The following is a 20,603-nucleotide window of genomic DNA, read 5'->3' as shown; positions in this document are numbered from 1 at the left end:
GCATCTAGGTTGCTTCTCCCTATGGCACCTAGATAACACACAACTGCAATGGGAGATCTGGGTCCTTCTGGAGGGCAGCTGCAGCCCAGCCAGACACCCCAGGGAAATGACCAAATGTCCTAAAGATGGGATGTCCTGACAAGAGCGTTGGCTCATTCCCTCCCCCCACACTGCATTGCCCAGAGCCCCACAGGCTAGAGGGGCACTTGGGCACCTCACTGTCAAGGACACATCTGCATGGCAGGACCTGCAGGGTCAGTGCCTGAACTGCATCAGAAACCCCCCTGCCCAGAGAGTCCAAGGGGAAGGACAAGGGCAGCATGGGCAGGTGGGAAACAGGGAGCAATACCATGACATTTATGCCCAGGGAGGCAGGGACAGGGAGGCACAGAGGGGCACTCAGGAGTGTCTCCTCTCCTGCATGTCCAGCTGACGAGGAAACGACCCCTGCCCTGGACCCCACAGCCTTGAGAGCAGAGGGCTGTGCTGGCTGGCAGAGGAGAGGAGGTGCGGGAGTTGATGGTTTCCTCTCACACTCTGACCATGACTCTGCTGCCTGGAGCCGTCCCTGCGGGCAGCTGTTTCTCTGTCCCCACGTCTCTGCCCTGTCAGTGCTCACAGACCCCATCCCACCCGCTGGGTGCTCAGCTCTGCCCTGCAGAAACCTCCCGGGGGCAGGACACTGCCCAGGGCACCTCCGTGGTTGCAGGTGCTACGGAGCAGGGGAGACAAACCTTGCTGAGGCTGGAAAGGTGCTGCTGGCTCTGTCTGTAGGCTGAGGGGTGGATGAAGGCATTTGCTGAGTGCCTCCCAGAGCTGCTCCTCTCTCCGTGTCACTGTCTCAGTCCCCTGTCTAAACCTGACAGATCCATTCCCGTTTCACCCCACCCAAAGAGAATCAAACTGAAAGCACAGACTCATGACAGCTCCTTCCCTTCCATGTGTCCCCTGCTTTGACCTTCCTTTTGGAAAGTCTCCTCCAGGAATGTCCTGGGAGTGAGCTGGAGCAGAGAGCAGCCCTGACCCATGCAGCACCCTCTCAACTGGAGAATGAACCTGCCCTGCTGGGGGTCACTCCGCCCACTCAGACCTTCTCCCTGCAGTGCCGTGGGGAGCTCCCTGGGCAGGCTGAGTGCTGACCCTCGCAGCCCACTGCCCTGCACACACAGCACCCTGGGGCACAGGCACACTGCTCTGAATCACAGCCCTGGGCAGACTGGGTGCACGTCCCAGCTCCACAGCCCTGCAGTGTCCCTGGAAGAAGGTAGCAAGATGCCCTGTCCCTGTGATGGTGTGTCAGGGAATCCCTGCTCTGAAGCATCTCCTTCTCCTCTGCAAAGGGTAAACCAGGAGAGACAGCCTTAACAAACAGATGTGAAATGGGATGGGTTGGCTTTAGAAGACCTCTCCAGGAACCTCAGTAGCGTTGCCCTGCAGCCAGAGGCTTACCGTGTCAAGGGCTGTGAAGATTTCTCCCACAATATACTGCCAGCTGTCCTCCCACTCCACACTGCCTGTCACTTCTATCTGTTGTTTCTCATCTCATGTCAGCAGCAGCAGGCAGTGCCCGCAGCCCTGCTGCTCTCTGCAGGGGAGCTGCTCCTGAATACAGCTGTCTCTCAGCACTGCTGCCAGGTTGCCATGAGCTCCTTCCATCCCAGGAGCCTGGTCCCACTTGGGAATAGCTGCCCAGCTGAAGGCGTGACTTTATCTGTCCCTTGTGCTCCCTCCTCCTGGGAAATGTTCACTGATGTAAAGCAAAATAATCAGCTTTGGTTCCTCTCTAAACAATACAGAGAGACCAGCTACAGCATTGTCACTTGTTTCATCAGAGGATGGTTATCTACGAGAGGTGGAAATGTCCCACTCTGGAAAACCATACTCCCAGGTCTTAACTAGGCAGGACCCCTAGAAGGGGACAAGAAAGAAGCTCCTTTTCCCATGGTTCAGGTTTTCATTCAGATGAGTCAGTCTGGGCATCTCATGCCTGTTTAGAAGCCCCTGGGATGCAGTGGGATTCAGCTAACTGCCGTGAACGCCACAAAGACACAGGAGGTGGGATTCCCCTTGCCAAAACTGAAGTGAGCACAACATAGAGGTCTGCACATGAGCTCCTTGTCTAAGCTCCGGTCATAGTAAATGGAGATGGAGGGTGGGAGTCAGTTGCTCACACATAAACACCTGGAGATGGTTAAAGAGACAGAGGTGGTTCGAGGCATGTGCAGTGTCTGCTTGCTTTGATGGAGCAACTGGGAGACCCACATCCTTCTGGATCATCAGGTGGGGGCCAGGTGGGGAATTTCCCTGGCCATCTGAAATGACACTAGATGCCTAAGACAACTAGTGTTCCACTCACTGTGAAGCTGAGGCACATGAAGATCCCAATGTTACAAAACAGCTAATATAATTCAGTGCAGACACTTGATTTAATGACACAGAAATAGGTCAGTAGGGCTATGTCAGATGCCTGGGGTTTCCAGCACAACCACATGCCTCTAGCAGATACAGCATGGGACCTACAGGAAAACCATGGCCCTTTGGAGTGGCGCTGGGCAAGTGCCCCAGGGTGTCTTGGGTTTCCTGCCTGTGCCCAAACAAATGAATCCCATCACTGCCGTTAGGGAAAGTCCATCCTGTCTACATCCAAGCATGCTGCATAAATGGGATTCACATCACATCAAGGTCTCGATTCTAGTCTCAGGACTCTCAAACCCTTCCAGCTCTCCTCCCCCTCAATGTCTTCTCGCCCTGCTAGACAATATGAACAGGGTCTGGACTAATGATGACCTCAGGGTGGCTGGATCAGAGACTGGCCAGGCCCAGGGACTTCCTCGGTGGCACCTTGTCCTTACTGGAGATTGGTTCACCTCTGTCACAGGCCCCAAGGTGCTGCAGAGTCAGCTCAGCAAGCAAAACCCTCTCCTGGCATTCCTGCACAGCCCAGCTCTGTTCCTCCCTGGCCCTGGGCACTGCAGGGTTTGCTCTCTTAGTGGGAACCTCCTTTCACCATTACATTGCCACCTGCTATCCATGCCAGCATGTCACCACTTGTAATCAAAGTCGCTGCATACATGAGGTCCTTGGTACCATATTTCCCTGTGACAAATCTTCAGTCGGCACCACAGCTGAGGTGCTGAAGCCAACATATATGCGCACATGTGCAGCCTGTCACAGCACTGACACATGGCTGGAATAAAGGAGATTTGATGGGATCACTTGCATGACTGGAGTCCTTCAATGGCAGGGTGCAAGTTCTTCAGGAGAGACCACCAGAGAAGATGAGGAGGGGGTTCCCTATGTGTGAAGAGGTAGCTTGGATGTATGGAGCTTTTCCATGGGCTGGACAAAGGAAGGCAGCTCTGAATCCAACCTCTAATCCACTCAAGTCTGTAACTGAATGTTACAGCACATAGGCACCAGTTCCCACCTGCTTTCCTTAGAGAACTAGCTGCAAACAGACACGGAAGGATCTGTCTCAATTGTGATCAAGCAAAAATAAAACATCATAGAGTTCAATAAACTTAATGTCCAGCACTTCTCAGCTGTCCCTTAAGTCCAAGCTGCCTCCAGTGCAGCCTCCAGTCCAAGCTGCCACCAGGAATAACCTTCGTGGAAATGCATCAGATGGGTAGACAGGAAAGGATAGAGAGAAACACAATTAAGCTGTCGGCTAAGGAGACAAGGAGACTCCTGAAAGATGAGGCAAGCTTTAGATGCCCTCAAGCTCAAAGCAGGAACTCAAAGCAGAGAGGGTAGAGAAATCTCCATGAATAGGAGTATGAGAGTGTAATAAGAGTAAGGGGAGGAGGAAAACAAGGGAAAGACAATACGCCCAGACCATCTGATGCAAAGATGCCTTTAGAAATGATCCATTTAATCCGGATGTGTGAAAATACGTAGAAAATTACTGAGATTATGTACACAGCATAAGAGACAGAGCAGCGGTAACAGTATTTCAGGGGCAGATCTACAGTTCTTCTCCTGAGAGTCATACCCTGCCTCAAAATTTCCATTATGTCATCATGGAGAACCACTGACATTTTTATGAAAGTTAGCCAGTCATTTCAACTCACGAAAATGTGCTCATACTTTTTTTTTAAACAGTGAAACAGTTCTTCTTCACCTTTCCAGGCAGAGCTCAGATGTCCAACCACAAGCACCCAGTGGCACTTGGAAAGTCCCCGGTGTCTCTGAGGCACCTGCCTGGGCCTGGCAGCTCTCAGAGAGGACTGGCAGGAGACCAGAGCCCCTTGGAGGTGCAGAGGGAGGCTGGGCAGAGGGCACCAGGGCTCCTGCAAAGGCACCTGCCATTCATGTCCCTGTGACTACATCCCATCCCACTTCTGAAAATCACTTTCCCTTTCAAGAAAAAGAAAAAGAAAGAAAAAGGATCTCCCCAGAAGACCAGTGTATCAAAAAAGAACCAAACAACAAAAGGCAATAAGAACACAAAGAAGTTTCAAAAGATGAGAAGTGTAACAAAACATTTTTTTCACTTTAGATAATTTATCAATTTATCTAATTTCTTTCTTGTTTCATTTTTATTGACAGTTTCTAAAGATTTCTTTTATAATGGGGCCTACACTATTAAAAAAGCTGTTTTTGTGTCTTGCACAAGTCCAGTGCCCATCAAACCACTCCCTGCCCAGGATCTTCCTTGCTACTTCTCGCTTTTTGCACACAGCAAATCGCACCATGAGGTGTCGAGCTCTCACAACTGATAGAGGAAAGCAGCTTGACCAGCTCCAAGGAAATGCTCTATTTATCGATGGCCTAATTTGCACCAATCTCCACATACCTGTCTGACAGTGATGTCTTGAAGGAATCCCTAAACATCTAGCCACACTCCCTTTTCATTCCTTGCATGGCCAATGAAGTGTGATGCCGTTTTAGGTGACAACAAGGATGGGAATTTCCTTACCTGATGCCAGACCGTTCAGTGCACGTCTCTGGCTAACCCAGTTGTCCAGACTTCCCTTTCTAGTCAATGGGAAGAAAAAAGTTGTCCCACTGAGAGGTCTGGAGATGCTTCTCCTGGTGACCAGCTAATGCTTCAAAAAGGTCCCCATAGTTCCTGGGTCACATTTCATGGCACCACACAGGAACACAGCTACACAGGGCATCTCAGGCGGCCATGGCCTCTGTAGGTGTCTATGAAGGCCTGAATGTAAAGTTCTCCTCATAGGTTGAAATCTATTCAAAAAACAGCTCTATGCAAGAACTGAAAAAAAAATCTTTCTTTTCAGAACCTCAAACATTATTTATCAATTCTAATGTCTGCTTTCTTTCTCTTATTGGCAGCACCATGTGTGTGCACTACAGTAATTACTCTGTGTGAGTTTGCATGTTTATATATATATGTTTTTCTTCATGATACATTTCCTGGCAACACTCTCAATGAAGAAACTTTCTTCTGAGAAACTACTACATTCAAATTGACATGCCTCCTCTCTTCTTCTCCCTCTCCATCCTCTCTTCCTCTGCCTAGTCTGTCTTTGCAGAGGCCTCATGGCCCCTCTGCCCTCCAGTGAAGTCTCCTGGGGGATCCTGCCAAGCAGATCCTGAATGAGCTGAAATCGTCTCTCCTTCAGTATTGGGCTGTGCTTCCGTTTCTTGTCTTACTTCTCCACCAGCTCATGATCATTGCAGCCAGTGCTGCCCTCAACCTTTACATCCCCATCCAGGTCTGTTCTGCTTGTGACTGACAGAGTCCAGCCATTGTTGGCTCATTGATTGCCTGTGCCAAGAAATCGTTTTCAGCAAATTCTCCAGGAATCTCCTGGGCTGCTTGTGCCCAGGCCCACTGCCCTTCCAGCAGATTTCAAGGGGGTTAAACTTCTCTGTGAGAACCAGGATCTCTGACCATGAGGCTTCCCACAGCTACCTGCTCAAGGTTTCAGCTGGAAGCAGAGAAGAGTATCCAAAAACAAATCTATCATTATTTGAAACTGGGTATCCTTAGAGTCTGTGAATCCCCGTGCAACACCCCAATTCTGCCAGTTAAAAAGAACAGGCAAGATTCTGATGGTGATCCAGAGTATCCGTTTGTACAAGACTTAAGGGCTATAAACCAACATATAATTGCTCCACACCTAGTAGTTCCCGACCCATCAACTATATTATCTAACGGCAGGTTTTTTTAGTATACAGCCAAGATCTCTTTGCTTTCACTTGGAATGGACAGCAATTAACTTGGATGAGACTGCCACAGGGATTTACTGGGCCTCTGACTATTTTTTTTTCCGCATATACTATCTCACAGATATCGAACTTCCAGGACATTCAGTGTTAATACAATATGTGGATGATTTGTTATTAGCAAGTAAAGATTGTGAGGCATGTTTAAAAGACACTATTTCTCTGTGTAATGCTCTTGCAGAAAAAGGGCATCGAGCATCTCTGTCTAAACTTCAGCTGTGTCAAAGACAGGTAAAATATTTGGGTTTTATTTTAAAGGAAGGACACAGGTAATTGATCCAGAATGAATAAAGACAATTTTTAATATGCCTCGTCCTGTAACAAAAAAGCAACTTAGGGGATTTTTAGGAGCTGTGGGATTCTGCCGACCGTGGATTCCTGGGTTAGCAGAACTTACTAAGCCTCTGGTACAGGCAACAAAAAAGGAGGAGATAGAGCCTGTGGCATGGGGTCCAGAAAGGGAAATAGCTTTTACATCTGTGAAAAAAGCATTGGTTTCAGCCCCTGCTCTAGGGTTACCAGATTATAGCAAGCCATTTGAATTATTCGTCCATGAACGACAGAGAGTAGCAAGTGGGGTACTAACTCAAAAACTAGGTCCTCACCGTAGACCAGTGGCCTATTACTCCACGCAACTAGATGAGGTAGCTAAAGGCACTCCAGGATGCATCAGAGCAATAGCAGCTACTGCAGCTCCTACTGAAAAAAAAAAAAAAAAAAAAAACCCACGACCTGTAGTTTTGGGTCACTCATTGACTGTGTATGTGCCACATGAAGCAGAACTGTTAATGAAACAATACGCGACTCAAGCACTATCCCCACAGAGAGCTCACCGCTATGAACTGATAATACTGCATGCAGATAATGTGACTTTCAAAAGATGCAATATTTTGAATCCAGCAACACTATTGCCTCTACCGGAGGACGGAGAGCCACATCATTCCTGTGAGCAGGTGGTTGTCAGCTCGAGCAAGCCCCGGGAGGACCTTAAAGATGAACCTTTGGAGAACCCGGACTTAGTTCTGTTTACAGATGGATCATCCTATTATTTGGACGGAAGACATCACTCCGGCTATGCTGTCACTAACGTCTTTGAGGTGCTCGAGGCCAATCCTTTGTCTCCATCAGTAAGTGTTCAAGGAGCAGAATTAATAGCATTGACCCAAGCAGCAAAAATAGGTAAGAGCTTGCGGGTAAATATCTACACCGATTCTAAATATGCATTTGGAGTGTGTCATGTAACAGGGATGTTATGGAAAGAGCGAGGATTCTTTTTGTCATCAGGAAAGAAATTAGCTAATGGAGAAGAAATACATAATTTGCTGGAAGCAGTTCAACTGCCCAAAGTAATTGCGGTAATACACTGCCCAGCCCATACTAAAGACACTACAGAAATTAGCAGAGGAAATGCTTTAGCAGACGCTGCTACGAGGGCTGCAGCTCGACAACCTCTGAGAGAATGTATGGGGGCAGTTCCAAGGATGGACCAGAGTGAGTGGCCAAACTTAATAGACCCCAAAACTATGTATGAAAAAGACTGCTCAGTGGAAGAGAAAAAACAATGGGAACAGTAGGAAGCAAAACAAAATGATGATGGAATATGGACAATTGGGGAAAAACCAATTCTACCAAAAAATATTTAACTACGATAGCTAGGTGGTTTCACGATAAAGCTCATGGGGGAGCTGAGGCAATAGCTAAGCAGGTACAGAAAGTATGGGCTGCTCCAGGAATTTACGCGGCTGCTGAAAGAATAACAAATAGCTGCCCGACCTGCCAGAAGTTTTCAAGTAACAAACCAAGCTCAGAGTTAGGGGGATGACCATGGGCCTACTTCCCTTTCCAGAGGTTACAAATAGATTATGCGGGTATGCCATCTGCCAATGGGTACAAACACTTGTTAGTGATAGTAGATCAGTTATCAGGCTGGGTAGAAGCTTTCCCAACAAGAAAGGCCGACACAGGGGGAGTGGTAAAAGCCTTACTGAAAGAAATCATACCCAGGTATGGGGTCCCAGAAGCCATTGATTCAGACGGGGTGCCCATTTTACGGCAAGCATAATCACTCAGTTATAGAAATCATTAGGCATAAAAAGAAACCTATGTACCCCTTATCACCCACAATCTTCAGGACAAGTAGAAAGAATGAATAGAACATTAAAAGAGAAAATAGCAAGAAATGCACACATGCTAGCCTGAAATGGCCAGAAGCATTAAACTTAACTCTATGGGATGTTTGAAATGCCCCATGGCAACCCACAGGACTAACACCAGCAGAGATTCTCTTTGGGAGACATTTAGCTGTACTAGGGACTTATTATTCCAGCTAAGACCAGCCTGTTAGACAGAGATGAATGACTAACCCAGTATGTTCTAAATATGCAAAAAGGATTGAAAATCTTAAAAAAATATATATATATATGCTCAATGATATCAATCCACACCACCTGAAATACAAGTGCTTGGTATACAGCTTGGGGATGAAGTTTTAGTTAAAGTATTTTCTCAAAAATCCAAGGTAAAACCTAACTGGAACATGCCATATACTGTCATACTATGTTCTTATTTTGCTGTTAAAGTTGAACTGTACTTGTATATGTTGCAAAAGGATGTGTATGTGTAAGAACACTTTGTAATCTTATATTCATAGATAACATTGTTGTAGATACAAGTAATCACTCAAATATTTGTATTTGTAACTTTACCAAAGATTATGGGATGCAGCTTTAATTATTCAGCTCCTATTAGATCTTATCAATTGTTACAATCTAATTATACATTAATTCATAATTTACTACCTACCCGCATTGGGATGAATCTCACCCTGTTAAAGAAACTACCACAACATGATGATTTCCATCGACTGCTAGAGCGCATCCCGAGCAGTGGACAGAAAACTCTAATCACCATTCACCATGATGCGGAAGAGATACATCATATCTTAGAAAGGGTAAAAAGGGACGGAGAACATCATGGCTGGGAAACTCTTCTAGGGTGGTCACCAACTACAACAGCGATTTATAATCACGTGTTGCACCCAGTAGTAGTTGTGTTAACTTTAACTGTGTTACGCTTATTGCTTACGATCATATTATGTATAAGATTATGGAACGTGATAGTATGCCTTGAAAGGCTTCGAGAACTCTGTTTCAAGTATTAGCAGGGATGCTTCATAAAAACAAAGGGGGGAACTGTTAAAGAATAGCAAACTGAAACTGTCTAGAGGTAGCTGCATAGCACAACTTCTATAAAACTTGCTTAGCATGAGGAGCTAAATTTGTTGAAGCCTTAAGCCGCACTTAGAGAAAATAACGAACTTTTACCTAGTTCAGTAAGAAAAGGGCCTCAGAGCTGGTTCAAGCTGGGAAGATAAGGGAGTTACAAGCAGTCTGCATTCCTGCGTCTCACACTCCGAAAGGGAGGGTGTCAAGGCTTTGAAATAAGACCAGTGCAGGGCATTAGGACCTTGAGGGACAAAGCCTTAGCTCACTGCTGGGGCAGTGTTCATTGTTATGATTTAGAATCACCTCCTCCTCCTCCTCCTTCTCAGGACCTTAAGACACAACAGTAAGACCCAACAAAAACAGAGGTACAACCATCACCAGAGACCGCAAAAAACAAAAATAAGGAGAAAAACAGCTTACCTAAGAATGACGATGAGACCCAGTGAGGAGCAGGAGACCCCAGACCAAAAAATTACTATTGGTCTAACTACCGCGTGAAGGGTGGGAAACTTAAGCTGAAAAAACTATAATTGCCCAGGATTTTTTTTTGTTGGGGTCTCTCTTCGGAGGCACCCAGCTCGAGCTGTAATTACTGCACGCGTGTAACTAAAATGTAATTATTTAATTTGCTTTGATTTGGCCCTGAACTTTACTTGCGGGAACCTAGGGTCAGGCCCTGTTATGGTGGACAACAAGCTTAATTTCCATAACAGTACAGTCAGAAAACAGCATTGTTGTCGTAACAGACACACCTAAAAACAACGTTCCTGTGCTACGAGATGCACCAAAAAAACAGCGTTCTTGTTCAGAGGCCCACCACAGAAACAGCGTTCTTGTTCGAAGAGGCCCACCGCAAAAACAGCGTTCTTGTTCGAAGAGAGCCACCAGGACAAGTGCTGAAAAAATCCAGCAAATTCTCTATTTCCCAGGCAACTGGCAGATGGAAACCCTGCCTCACACACTGATAAAACCGGTGAGTTTTACCCCAGCTCAGAGCTGGGACCACTGCAGAAGCAGGCTCCGAGCGCTCCTCTTCTCTGGGGGCTTCCCGCCACCTTCACAGCTTTTTGCAGCACGTCGGAGCCAGGGAGCAGATCCAAGGCGCAGTGAGACAAAAGCCTGAGCCCCCCGACCTGCCCCCAGGTGCCCACCTGCACCCCGCAGCGCCCGAGCACCCAAACAGGGCGGGTTTAGCCTCGAGCGGGGTGTCGGGTGCTGCTGCTCCCGGGCTGTGGGAGCCGAGGGGACTTGGCGGCGTCCCGGGAGCTGCAGCGAGGAGACGGCAGGTGCTCGGGCGGGCTGGGCCCCGCTGCCTGTGCCGCCGGGTCCGGCCGCGGCCCCTCGCTTACCAGGACGGAGCGCTTAAATGGCGGCATTGCTTCCTGCAAAGCCAAGAGAGGAAAAAAATCAATAAAGGCAGAGGTGTGGGGGGCGGGGGGTGCCCCCGCACCCCCGTGCACTCCCTGTCCTGCAGGTCCCAGCCCCACGTCGCCGTCCCCCATGGGAGCTGCGCTGCGGGGCTAAATCCCCCCTCCCAGAGCCAGGGGAGCAGGCAGAAGCCCCCAGGAACCCAGCCGCAGCGCCCGGCCGGCCGGCAGCCCCATGGTGGGTGCCAGCCTGGTATCACGCTGGGCCGGGGCCCCCCGCCCTGCTCCCAGCACCCGCTCTGACCCATTCCGGAGCTGCTGGATGTCCCGTCGTGGCCTGTGAGAGAGGAGCGGCAGTGAGCCCCGGCCCCGTGCCAGTGGCATTGCGGGCCCCGCACCAGCCGCGGGCAAAGCCGGGCCAGGGCAGAGCCCGCTGGGCCAGAACCCGGCCCTGGAGCCGCCTCACAGGCGCCAGGAGCAGAGGGCAGCACCCGGGCGCCTCAGCCTCCAGCGGCGGGACGCCAACCCTTTCCCTGCCCTGCAGCCGGGGAAAAGCTGTGGGGCACGGAAGAGGGGAGATTGGGGCAGGCGGGGGACGGGACGCGCCAGCCCCGCGGCCGCCAGAAACCAGAGAGCAAATGCTGCCCCGCTGCCAGGCGCGGCCTGGAACGGAGCGGCCCCGGCACTCACCTTTGGCGATCGCGTACCCCTGCTCCTTCCTCCCTGCGGGAAGAAAGAGGCATCAGGCCACGCGGCCCCTCACGGCCCGGCTCTGCTCCGGCCCCAGGGCTCCGGCTCGAGCCCCTTCTCCTCCCGGCCTCCCTCCCCCCGCCTCCTCGGCCCTGGAGCTTTACCCCATCTGCTCTTCCAGACCGCGATGACAACCACCACAGCGATGACCGCCCCAAGGACAACGGGCAGCAGGGAGCTCGGCGGCTCTGGAAGAGAGTGGGGCCGGGAGCAGGGGCTGGGAGCTGCCCCCAGCAGGCATTCCGCGAGCTCCGGCCACCCGCGCTCACCCCAGGAGAAGAGGCCGGGCTCCGGCAGGCTGGCATGCTCCATGCAGCACTGGTACTCGTGCTTCTCTGCGGGGAGGCCCTCAATGCTGGCCCAGGCATGGTAGGTGCCGTCGCCATTGGGCGTGACGCTGCCCCGCTTGGTCTCCTGGGCTTGGACGCGGCCCTTTTTCAGCCAGCTGATGCTGATGGGCCGCGGGTAGAAGCCGTGAGCCCGGCACGACAGGGTCACGAAGCCGTGGCTCTCCTTGGCCGACACTCTCACCGTGGGGCGCTCTGGGGAGACGGCGCGAGGGAGGGAGGTCAGGCAGCTCGCGCCCAGGCCCGGATGCACACGCCGCACTGTGCCGCCAGCAGCACCCTCGGGCGCCCGGGCCCAGCGCCAAGCCCAGGGCCCGTCCCTGTGTCCGGGGGGTCCCGCCTCGCCCTCACCAGCGCGGCCCTCCCGTGCTCCACGTATCTCCGCAGCCCCTCGATGCAGCTGTTCTCCAGGTAGTGCTTCCAGCACTCAGGCTCATTCTCAGCCTCCCACTTCCTCTTCGTGATTAGCGCAGCAGCATCCGCTGTGACGAATGTCAGCGTGTCCTTGTCAAAGGCGATGAAGTCCTTCCCGTCGTAGCCAAGCTGCATAAACCCCCGGGTCCCGCCATCCTCCAGGAGGTCACAGCCGTACGTGCGCTGCGCTGTGTGATACCCTGAGACACAAGCAGGGAGACGGGGGCTCAGGGGCAGCAGAGGGGCTCGGACCCGGCACCCAGCGCAGGGCCGGGGGCACCCCAGCCCCGCAGCCCCCAGCGCTGACGGCGAGCGGCTGCCGCCGGGAGCCCCGGCCCGGCCCCTGGAGCCCCGGCCCGTGCTCACCCCCACTCTGGTTGTAGCGCTTCTGCAGCGTGTCCAGGTACACACGGAAAGTCTCCTGACAGTCCTGATTGAGCCGGGTCTCCTCGTCCCAGTGGTCCTGACCCTCCTGCTCCATCCAGGCCGCGCCCGGCACCACTCTCTGCATCTCGCTGTCGTAGCGAGTGATGAGCTCTCCGTCCACGTAGCCCACGGAGATGAAGGCGGGCAGCCCCGGGCTGGGCTCCGTCACGGTGGTGTTGAAGTAGCGCAGGGAGTGGGGGCCTGCAGGGACACGGGGTGCAGTGAGGGGCCGGGGGGGCACATTGGGGGGCATCTGGGGAATCAAGATGTCCTGGGGGGACAAGACGGGCGGGTTGGGGGGGCAGCATGTCCCAGGGTTCAGGTTGGGGGGGCAGCACGTCCTGGGGGAGCAGGTTGGGGGGCTCCGGGGGGGCAGCACATCCCGGGGGTGTCCAGGGGGGTAGCATGTCCTGGGGGGCAGGTCGGGGGGGCAGCACCTCCCGGGGGCGGTTACAGACCGGTCCGTGGGGCCGCTGATGGGGAGCCCAGCGGCAAGGGGGGGCAGAGGGGGGCCGGGGTCCCCGCCCGCACTCACCACTCGCCGCCGCCCCCCTGCAGCAGCGCCAGCGCCAGCAGCAGCCCCGGCCCCATCGCCCGCCCCGCTCCGGCCTCCTCGCTGCCATTGCTGCCGCCCTCACACAGTGCCAAAGCCCACGGGGGCGACGCCCCCGCGCCGCCATTGGCTCCGCTGCGGCGCACCGCCATTGGCTGCGCTCTGTCCCACCCGCCAATAGCAGCTCGCGTCGACCCAGGCGTCACCAGGCGCTGGGCAGATCCCGGCGCGGCAGGTTGGGAGAAGCGACAGCGAGGGCGCGCGCGGAGGGCGCTGCGCAGGGCCGAGCCGCGGCTCCCGCCCCGCCTTGTCGCGCAGCCATTGGCCCCGCCGGCGGCCGCCCGCCAATGGCGCGGCGCGGCAGTGGTGACGCCACCGGGCACCGGGCAGATCTCCGCGGAGCGCGTGGTGGGCGGGAGCGCGGAGGCGATGTGGGAGGATGAGGACGATGTGGGGATGGAGATGATGTGGGGACGGGGACACTGGGGGGACGGGGATGATGTGGGGATGGGGATGATGTGGGGATGGGGACGATGTGGGGATGGGACGCCATGGGGATGGAGACGATGTGGGGATGGGATGCCGTGGGGATGGGGACGATGTGGGGATGGAGATGGAGTTGGCTCTGTCACAGGGGCAGGGGGACACTGTGGGGATGGGGATGATGTGGGGTTGGGGACGATGTGTGGACGGGGACACCATTGGGATGGGATGGAGTTGGCTCTGTCACGGGCAGGGGGACGTGGTGGGGACAGGGACACCGTGGGGACGGGGACATGGTGAGGACGAGGACGGCAGGCGAATGGGGATGCTGTGGGGATGGGGACACTGTGGGGACGGGGATGCTGTGGGGATGCTGATGGAGTTGGCTCTGTCACAGGGATGGGGGGACACGGTGGGGACAGGGGTCAGCTCCGGGGATGGAGTTTGGCTCGGCCAAGGGACGGGGACCCGGCGGTGGAGATGGGGACCCGAGGATGCAGGGACGGGGGCAGGGATAGGGACAGGAGACCACAGGGACATGGTGATGGGGACACGGGGCCAGCAGTGGGAGCTCAGGGAGTGGCGCCCATCGAAGGCCGAGTGCTGGTAGGTGGCCCCCGGCCCACCCCCGGCACCCATAGGTCTACTGGAAGATGTGGAAACCTGCCCAAGGTGGCACCCATGGGTGAGGAGCTGCCCGGGGACCCAGGCGTCCAGCCCCGTTGCACCCCTGGAGCCAGGTGTCCAACCCCATCAGCACCGTCCGCCACCCATGGACCCAGGTGTCCAGCCCCATTGCACCCGTGTTATCACCCATGGGCCCAGGTGGCCACCCATCAGCACCCACCACCACCCATGGACCCAGGTGTCCAGCCCCATTGCACCCGTGTTGTCACCCATGGGCCCAGGTGGCCACCCCATCAGCACCCACCACCACCCATGGACCCAGGTGTCCACCCCCATTGCACCCCTGGACTCAGGCATGAGGTCACATCAACACCCACCACCACCCATGGACGCAGGCGTGAGGTCACATCAACACCCACCACCACCCATGGACCCAGGTGTCCACCCCCATTGCACCCATGGTCCCAGCCCCCTGCCCCATTGCACCCACGTCCCCAGGCTTCTGCCCCATTGCGCCCATATCCCAAGCCTCCCCGCCCCATTGCACCCATGGTCCTAGCCCCCTGCCCCATTGCACCCACCTCCCCAGCCCCCAGCCCCGTTGCACCCGTATCCCCAGCCCCCCTGCCCCATTGCACCCATATCCCCAGCCCTCTGCCCCATTGCACTCACATCCCCAGGCCCCCGCCCTATTGCACCCATATCCCAGCCCCCGCCCCATTGCACCATATCCCCAGCCCCCTGCCCCACACAGACGGGGCCACACTGCAGCAAGCCCAGCGCAGGCCCCCAAGCTGCCTGGCAGCTGCAGCACAGCACACAGGAGCAGAGGCCAAGGGTGCTGGCTTGGTGCAGCCGGCGGAAGAGAAGGCGTAGGGGGAATCTCACTGCTGCCTGCAAGTGCCTAACGGGAGCGTGCAGAGAGCATGGAGCCAGAGACGTCCTGAGGGGCCTGGGGACAGGTTGAGGGCAACAGCACAGCTTGCAGCAGGGAAAATTCCCCTCAGAGACTGCAAATGGCCTTGGAAGCCGAATGGTGGTGCAACACTGGAGCAGGGTGCCAGGGCCGTGCGGGAATCCATCGCCAGAGACGGTCAGAGCTCGACCCTGACAGGCCCTGCGAAACCTCCTCCGCTTGCCTCCACTTGCAGCAGGAGGTTGCAGCAGACACCTCCGGAAGACCCTTCCCACCCCAGCTGCTCTCTCACTCTGCGACTGCTTGTAGGGCTTTCTCTGCAGCCCTGACTGCCTTCCTTGGCAGCGCCTGCACTAGTCTTTCTCCTGACAGTTCCCTGACACCAAGTAACACGGCGGGAACAGCTGCCGAGGGTTTATTTGGAGCAGAACATGTGCAGTGGGACACGATGCGGCAGCATTGCTGTAGCAGCCAGGAGAGAGCCTCCGTCGCTCTGCCTCTTTGCTCTGCGCCATGCCCCATCTCGGGCGACCTGTCTGGCAGCTGCATCCTCGCGCTGTTCCTCTCACTGCCCTGAGACACAGCGGCAGCTAAAAGCTCTGCGCAGAGCCCGAAGCGCTGTCCTGAGCCGTGACGGCCATCGCCTGGAAGGCGCAGCATGCGGGAGGGCAGTGATGCCTGTGGAGGAAGGAGAGCCGTGGGCGAGGGGCTGGGCAGGCGCAGGGCAAGCACCCGCCTGTCCCTGGCACCAAGGGCTTTCCCGAGGGCTCACGGCCTCGGCATGGCCAGCCCCTGGGTGCTTCCTGCTGCCAGCCTCAGTGCCGCTCGCTGTGCCGTCCCCAGAACGTCTCTTGACTTGGGTACCTACCTGAGTCCACCTCTGGCGTGGGCCTGAGGGAAGACGACGACTTGTGCTCCTCTTTGGGCTCCCAGGCAACCTGCATGGGGAGAGCAGGAACACACCCCTGTGTGGTATCAGCTGGCCATGCTCAGCATCCTGGTGCCCTGCGATATGTGAGGGGGCAAAGGGTTTGGGGTGGGGGGATGCTGTGAGTGGCCGCGAGCCCCAAGGGGAGGCACATGCAGCTGGCTGGGCAGTGGCACAAGGCTTGTCTTGGGGCCGTAGCAGCAGGGCTGGGCCGGGGGCCACGACGGGCAGCGGGGGATGGAGGTGGCTGGGTGCAGGGCACAAGGGGGCTGGCTCGCTGGCTGTGGGAGGCGGCTGCTGCTGGGGCTGCCCCTGCCCTCCTCGCTCAGCATCCATGCCCCAGGGCTGGGTGCTGTGCAGGCCGGGCAGGGCACGTCAGCCCTGGGCCTCTGGCACTTGGAAACGCAGTGCACCAGGCATCTTCCCCAGGGCAGAGAGTGCAGAGGGCAAAGGGCTGGGGGGACAGCTTCTCACCATGGCCGCAGGGGACCCATGCGATGGGGCAGCTCTTCTCACCCACCCTGCACACCCCAGACGCTGCTCACACCGCACCTCCCTTGGGTGGTGGGTGCCGACGCCATGCTCCTTGCTCACCTGGTGAGGAAGGCCTGCGGCCAGGGCAGAGCCTTCTGCTGCGCTTTCTTCGGGGAACGGTGGTTGGAGAGGCAGGCTGTTGCTCTCCCCACAAGGGCCTCCGCACAAGTGGGAGGCCTCTGGCGCAGCCTCTGTGGGAAGCGATGGAGGCAGAGGAGCATTTTCCCCTGCATCCTCAGGGCCTCTGGCTGCGGGGGACGCCTCCGCCTTTGTCCCTGTGCTGGCCAGTGGAGCCAGAGGCACACTGTCCCCCGCGTCCTGGCAGCCTCCTGCCAAAGGAGATGCCGCTGCCTTGGCTCCTCGGGGCACTGCTGGGGCCAGAGGCGTGCTCTGCAGGTCACCAGCTGCCTCCCTGGCAGCATCTCTGCCCTTCACAACGGGGGAGCAGGGCACCTCCTCAGGACACGGCTGTGGGTCTGCCAAGAGGCTCCTGAGGCTCGGTCTGACCCAGCTCATGACCAAGGCCATGTTTTTCTCCAGCTCCTCCCATTGCAAAGGCTCTTCATCAACATCCTCTTCCTCATCGCTCCACTCCACGCCAGCATCCTCTGGTGCTCCCCGGACTCTCTTCCCAGCTCCCAGCTCCCTCCTGGGCGCATGGGCGTACAGCCGCTCCTGCACCTCCCACTTGGACCTCGCGTCCTTGAGGAGCTCCACTCGCGTCACCTCCGGTTGCCACAGGTTATAGAAGGAGTTTCTGGCACAGAGCTGAAGCCAGAGAGGGAGATTTGTGAAGGCAGCTGCTTTTCCCACCAGCAATGCCCACCGCAGCCCTGCCAGCACTGCCACCATCACGCTGTTGCAGCAGGGCGCAGCGGCTGGCCCCAGCACACGGAGGGTCACCATCTGCCCCGGCCCACCCTTTGCACTCACCTCCTTGGGGCGAACATTGAGGCATCCCGATGCTGTCAGGGAGAAACGTTTCCCCTTGCCCTTCCGCTCCTTGCCCTCACTCTCCTTCGGCCTGGGCTCCTTCCTCTCCAGAAAGGCTTCTCGCAGCTGGGCCAAGCTCTGCCCGGTGCGCGCCACGCAGCTCCTGTCGAGCTCCTCCAGCGTCTCTGTTTTGATTGAGAGCACGGCGAGATACTGCGCGGGGTTGTCGGGGTGTATGTGCAGCGGCGTGCCTCGAAGGCGACAGATGATGCCCAGAGGCTGCTGTTTGGGCCTCTGCACTGCAAGCTGCCATCCTAGTGTGACCAGTCCATGGCCACTGCCCGGGGAAGCTGGTGCACCGGCCCCCGTGACCTTCCTTTTGCCATCACGAGTGTGGGCATCAGGCCCTTGCAGAGCTGTGGCAGCTGTGCTTTTGCCATGCTCGCTGCTCTCCTCTTGGGCTCTCTTTGCCACTGCTGCTGGACCAAGGGCGTGTGCCGATATCTTCCGTGGCACGGCTGCACTGAGCTCCTTTGTGCCTTTGTCCACATCAGGCTGCACCAGCTGCCGGTCACGTCCAAGACTCATGTCATCAGCACAGCTCCAGGCTGCAGACACGAGCTCAAGGCCTGTGGATTCCAGAGCTGCGGCAGGTGCTACAGGGCTGTGTGCAGCAAGTCTCTGGCTCTCAGCCCTCAATTCCATGCACGCATCTGCAAGGATGCTCTGAATAAGGCCAGCAGGCTCAGGCCAGGAAGGCCAGGAGGACTCTGCTGTGACCGTTTCACTGGGGCAGCTGCCAGCAACAGCTTTGGCAGAGCTGGGTGGCACCTCTGCGAAGCGGGGGCTGCTGAGCCCAACCTGCTGTGAAACACCTTTGGCCATTGTCTCCCACTGCGGGACCTCCCCCACGCCAGAAGAGGCTGATTCTCCTTGGGGATTCTCAGCGGGGGAAACTTGCCCTTCTGCAGGCTGCACCTCAACACCTTGGGACGCTGAGGCCTTGCTCCGCACCAAGTCCTGCCTGTGCGCCATCGTCTCCAACCGTTGTGCCTTGGTCTCCTGCGCACAGGCATCTCTGGGAGCTGCCAGCACCTTGCTGCCTAGCTCCTGGCACAGTCCTTCGACAGTTCTCGAAAAAGCCACCCTCAGCAGCAACGGTGGCAGCCTTGGCTCTGTCAGGCAGCCTGGCCACGGCTCATCCTGCTCCTTGCATGCTGGCATGCCTCGCATCTGCCTTTGAGGAATGCTCTGTGCTCCCGCGACAAAGGAGGTGCCTCCTGGCAGCTGCCGGCTTTGCACAGGAAGACTTGTCCTGGCACCATCAGCTCGCAGCAGCCTTGTTTTTCCCAGCACGGAAGACCCAGCCCTGGCCTCAGGCAAGCAGCGGACAGGAGCTTGAAGTGCCCGGGGCAGAGCCCCAGCCTCCCGCTTGCCTTGTTGAAGGGCAGGCAAAGGAAGATGCACTGCCTGTAGACCTTCCTCTGCCAGGCTCTTCCTGCACTCCAGACACATCACAGCAGCACTAAGAGGCGGCAGCTGCTCCCTGGCTTTGGCCCTGCCTCTTGCAGAAGATCTGCAGGATGTCTCCAGAGCAGGCAGCTTGGTTCCACGGGCAGATCCTGCCGTTTTAGCTGCAGAGGCCTCCAGGCCTCCAAGGAGCTGCCTAGCTGCCTTGGGTGCACGAGGTGCTAAGCTGGGCAGATGGAGTGTTTCCGTTTCTCTCTTGAACGCTGCGATGAGAACATCTCTGGCAGTGTCCTTCACCGTCTGCAATCCAAGCCCAGGAGACAGGAAAGTGATTGCAGCCCTTTCCTCCCCCCCAGCCCCCGCCCATGCTCTCCATCCTTCCCACAATTTCCAGCACCTCTGATGCCCTCCACAGCGGCAGCGCTCTGCCACGCAGGCGGCTCCCACCCTGCTCCCAAAGGCTGCATGGGGACAGGGCTCATCAGCACTGCGCAGGACAGGGGCAAAGGCAGTTCCCCTGAGGAGCCTGAGACCTCCTGGTCTCTCCCACCGCTTCCCGCCTGCTTCTCCGCAGCTGCAGCCAGGCAGGCAGAGGCTTTGCCACCATCGCTGCTCAGCTCGGTACCTCTGCAATGAGGAGTTCAAGGCCTTGCAAGCTCTGTGGGCCGGGCAGCAACGGCCGCCTGTCCCTTCGGCGCGACGAAGTCAGGGTCGGGATGCATTGCGTCACTGCGCGCGGCTCCCGCTGGCCCCCCTGCAGGGAGAAGGAAGCCCATGATGGAGGCGGTTGCATTCGTACAAGTGGCCCCTCAGGCACAGGAAAGCCCGGCCCCATGGCGAAGGGAAGCTCAAGGCCGAGCACGGCTCAGCTGCGCTAAGCCCAGAGGTGCTCTCTGACCCTCAGCACAGCTCACAGGCTCCATTTGGGCCTTGCAGCATCCCGGTCGGTGTGCTTTGTGCACCAGAAAATCCCCAGCACCAGCAAGAAATACCCCCTGGCCAGAGAAGATCAGGCCTGGCTCGCTTGCCCCACCTCCTCTTCCCCACCGTCCTCACGCTTTCCATGCGGCTCCCGGCCCTGCTGCCTGCCTCTCCCTCCAGCCCCACCGCTCACCTTGCTTCTGCGCTTCGGCCTCACAGAAAGCCCATCCACGGGCTGGGAGCCGGCATTCGCCTGCCGCCCCTTGTCCATCCGCAGGAGCTTCTCCTGCGCACCTGCCACTCTGGCCCTCAAGAGAGCTGCTCCCTCCTCAGCGAGCTGCTCTCCTCAGAGGGCACACCCAGGGGCTCTGCTCCCAGCACGGACTCGGTCACCACGGGCACCGCCCCATCACAATGGCCTTGGGGGCACGATGCCACCCCCATCACAAAGCCCTGCACGTTGCCATGGGGACCCCCGTGACCACCTCCTGCTGTGACCAGGGGCACCCGCA

General features: G+C 56.6%; 1 protein-coding gene across 1 annotated transcript in view; it reads right to left on the bottom strand.

Annotated features, from left to right (window-relative positions):
* Window positions 1-11,489: 11,489 nt before the first annotated feature.
* LOC135325597 (class I histocompatibility antigen, F10 alpha chain-like) overlaps window positions 11,490-20,603 on the bottom strand; it is a gene marked incomplete at its 3' end in the record, with an annotated part of 31,397 nt that continues 22,283 nt past the window's right edge. Inside the window, exons 2-6 of the mRNA XM_064503696.1 lie at window positions 12,667-12,927; window positions 12,231-12,500; window positions 11,809-12,084; window positions 11,644-11,727; window positions 11,490-11,512 (exon numbers count right to left, since the gene is read on the bottom strand). Of these exons, the coding sequence (XP_064359766.1) occupies window positions 11,490-11,512; window positions 11,644-11,727; window positions 11,809-12,084; window positions 12,231-12,500; window positions 12,667-12,927 (914 nt within the window). The remainder of the gene's footprint in view (window positions 11,513-11,643; window positions 11,728-11,808; window positions 12,085-12,230; window positions 12,501-12,666; window positions 12,928-20,603) is intronic.

This window comes from Dromaius novaehollandiae, unplaced genomic scaffold (assembly GCF_036370855.1).
Source record: "Dromaius novaehollandiae isolate bDroNov1 unplaced genomic scaffold, bDroNov1.hap1 HAP1_SCAFFOLD_31, whole genome shotgun sequence".
Lineage (NCBI taxonomy): Eukaryota > Metazoa > Chordata > Aves > Casuariiformes > Dromaiidae > Dromaius > Dromaius novaehollandiae.
The sequence above is the reverse complement of the archived record's forward strand: the minus strand, read 5'-3'. Positions and strand labels throughout refer to the sequence as shown.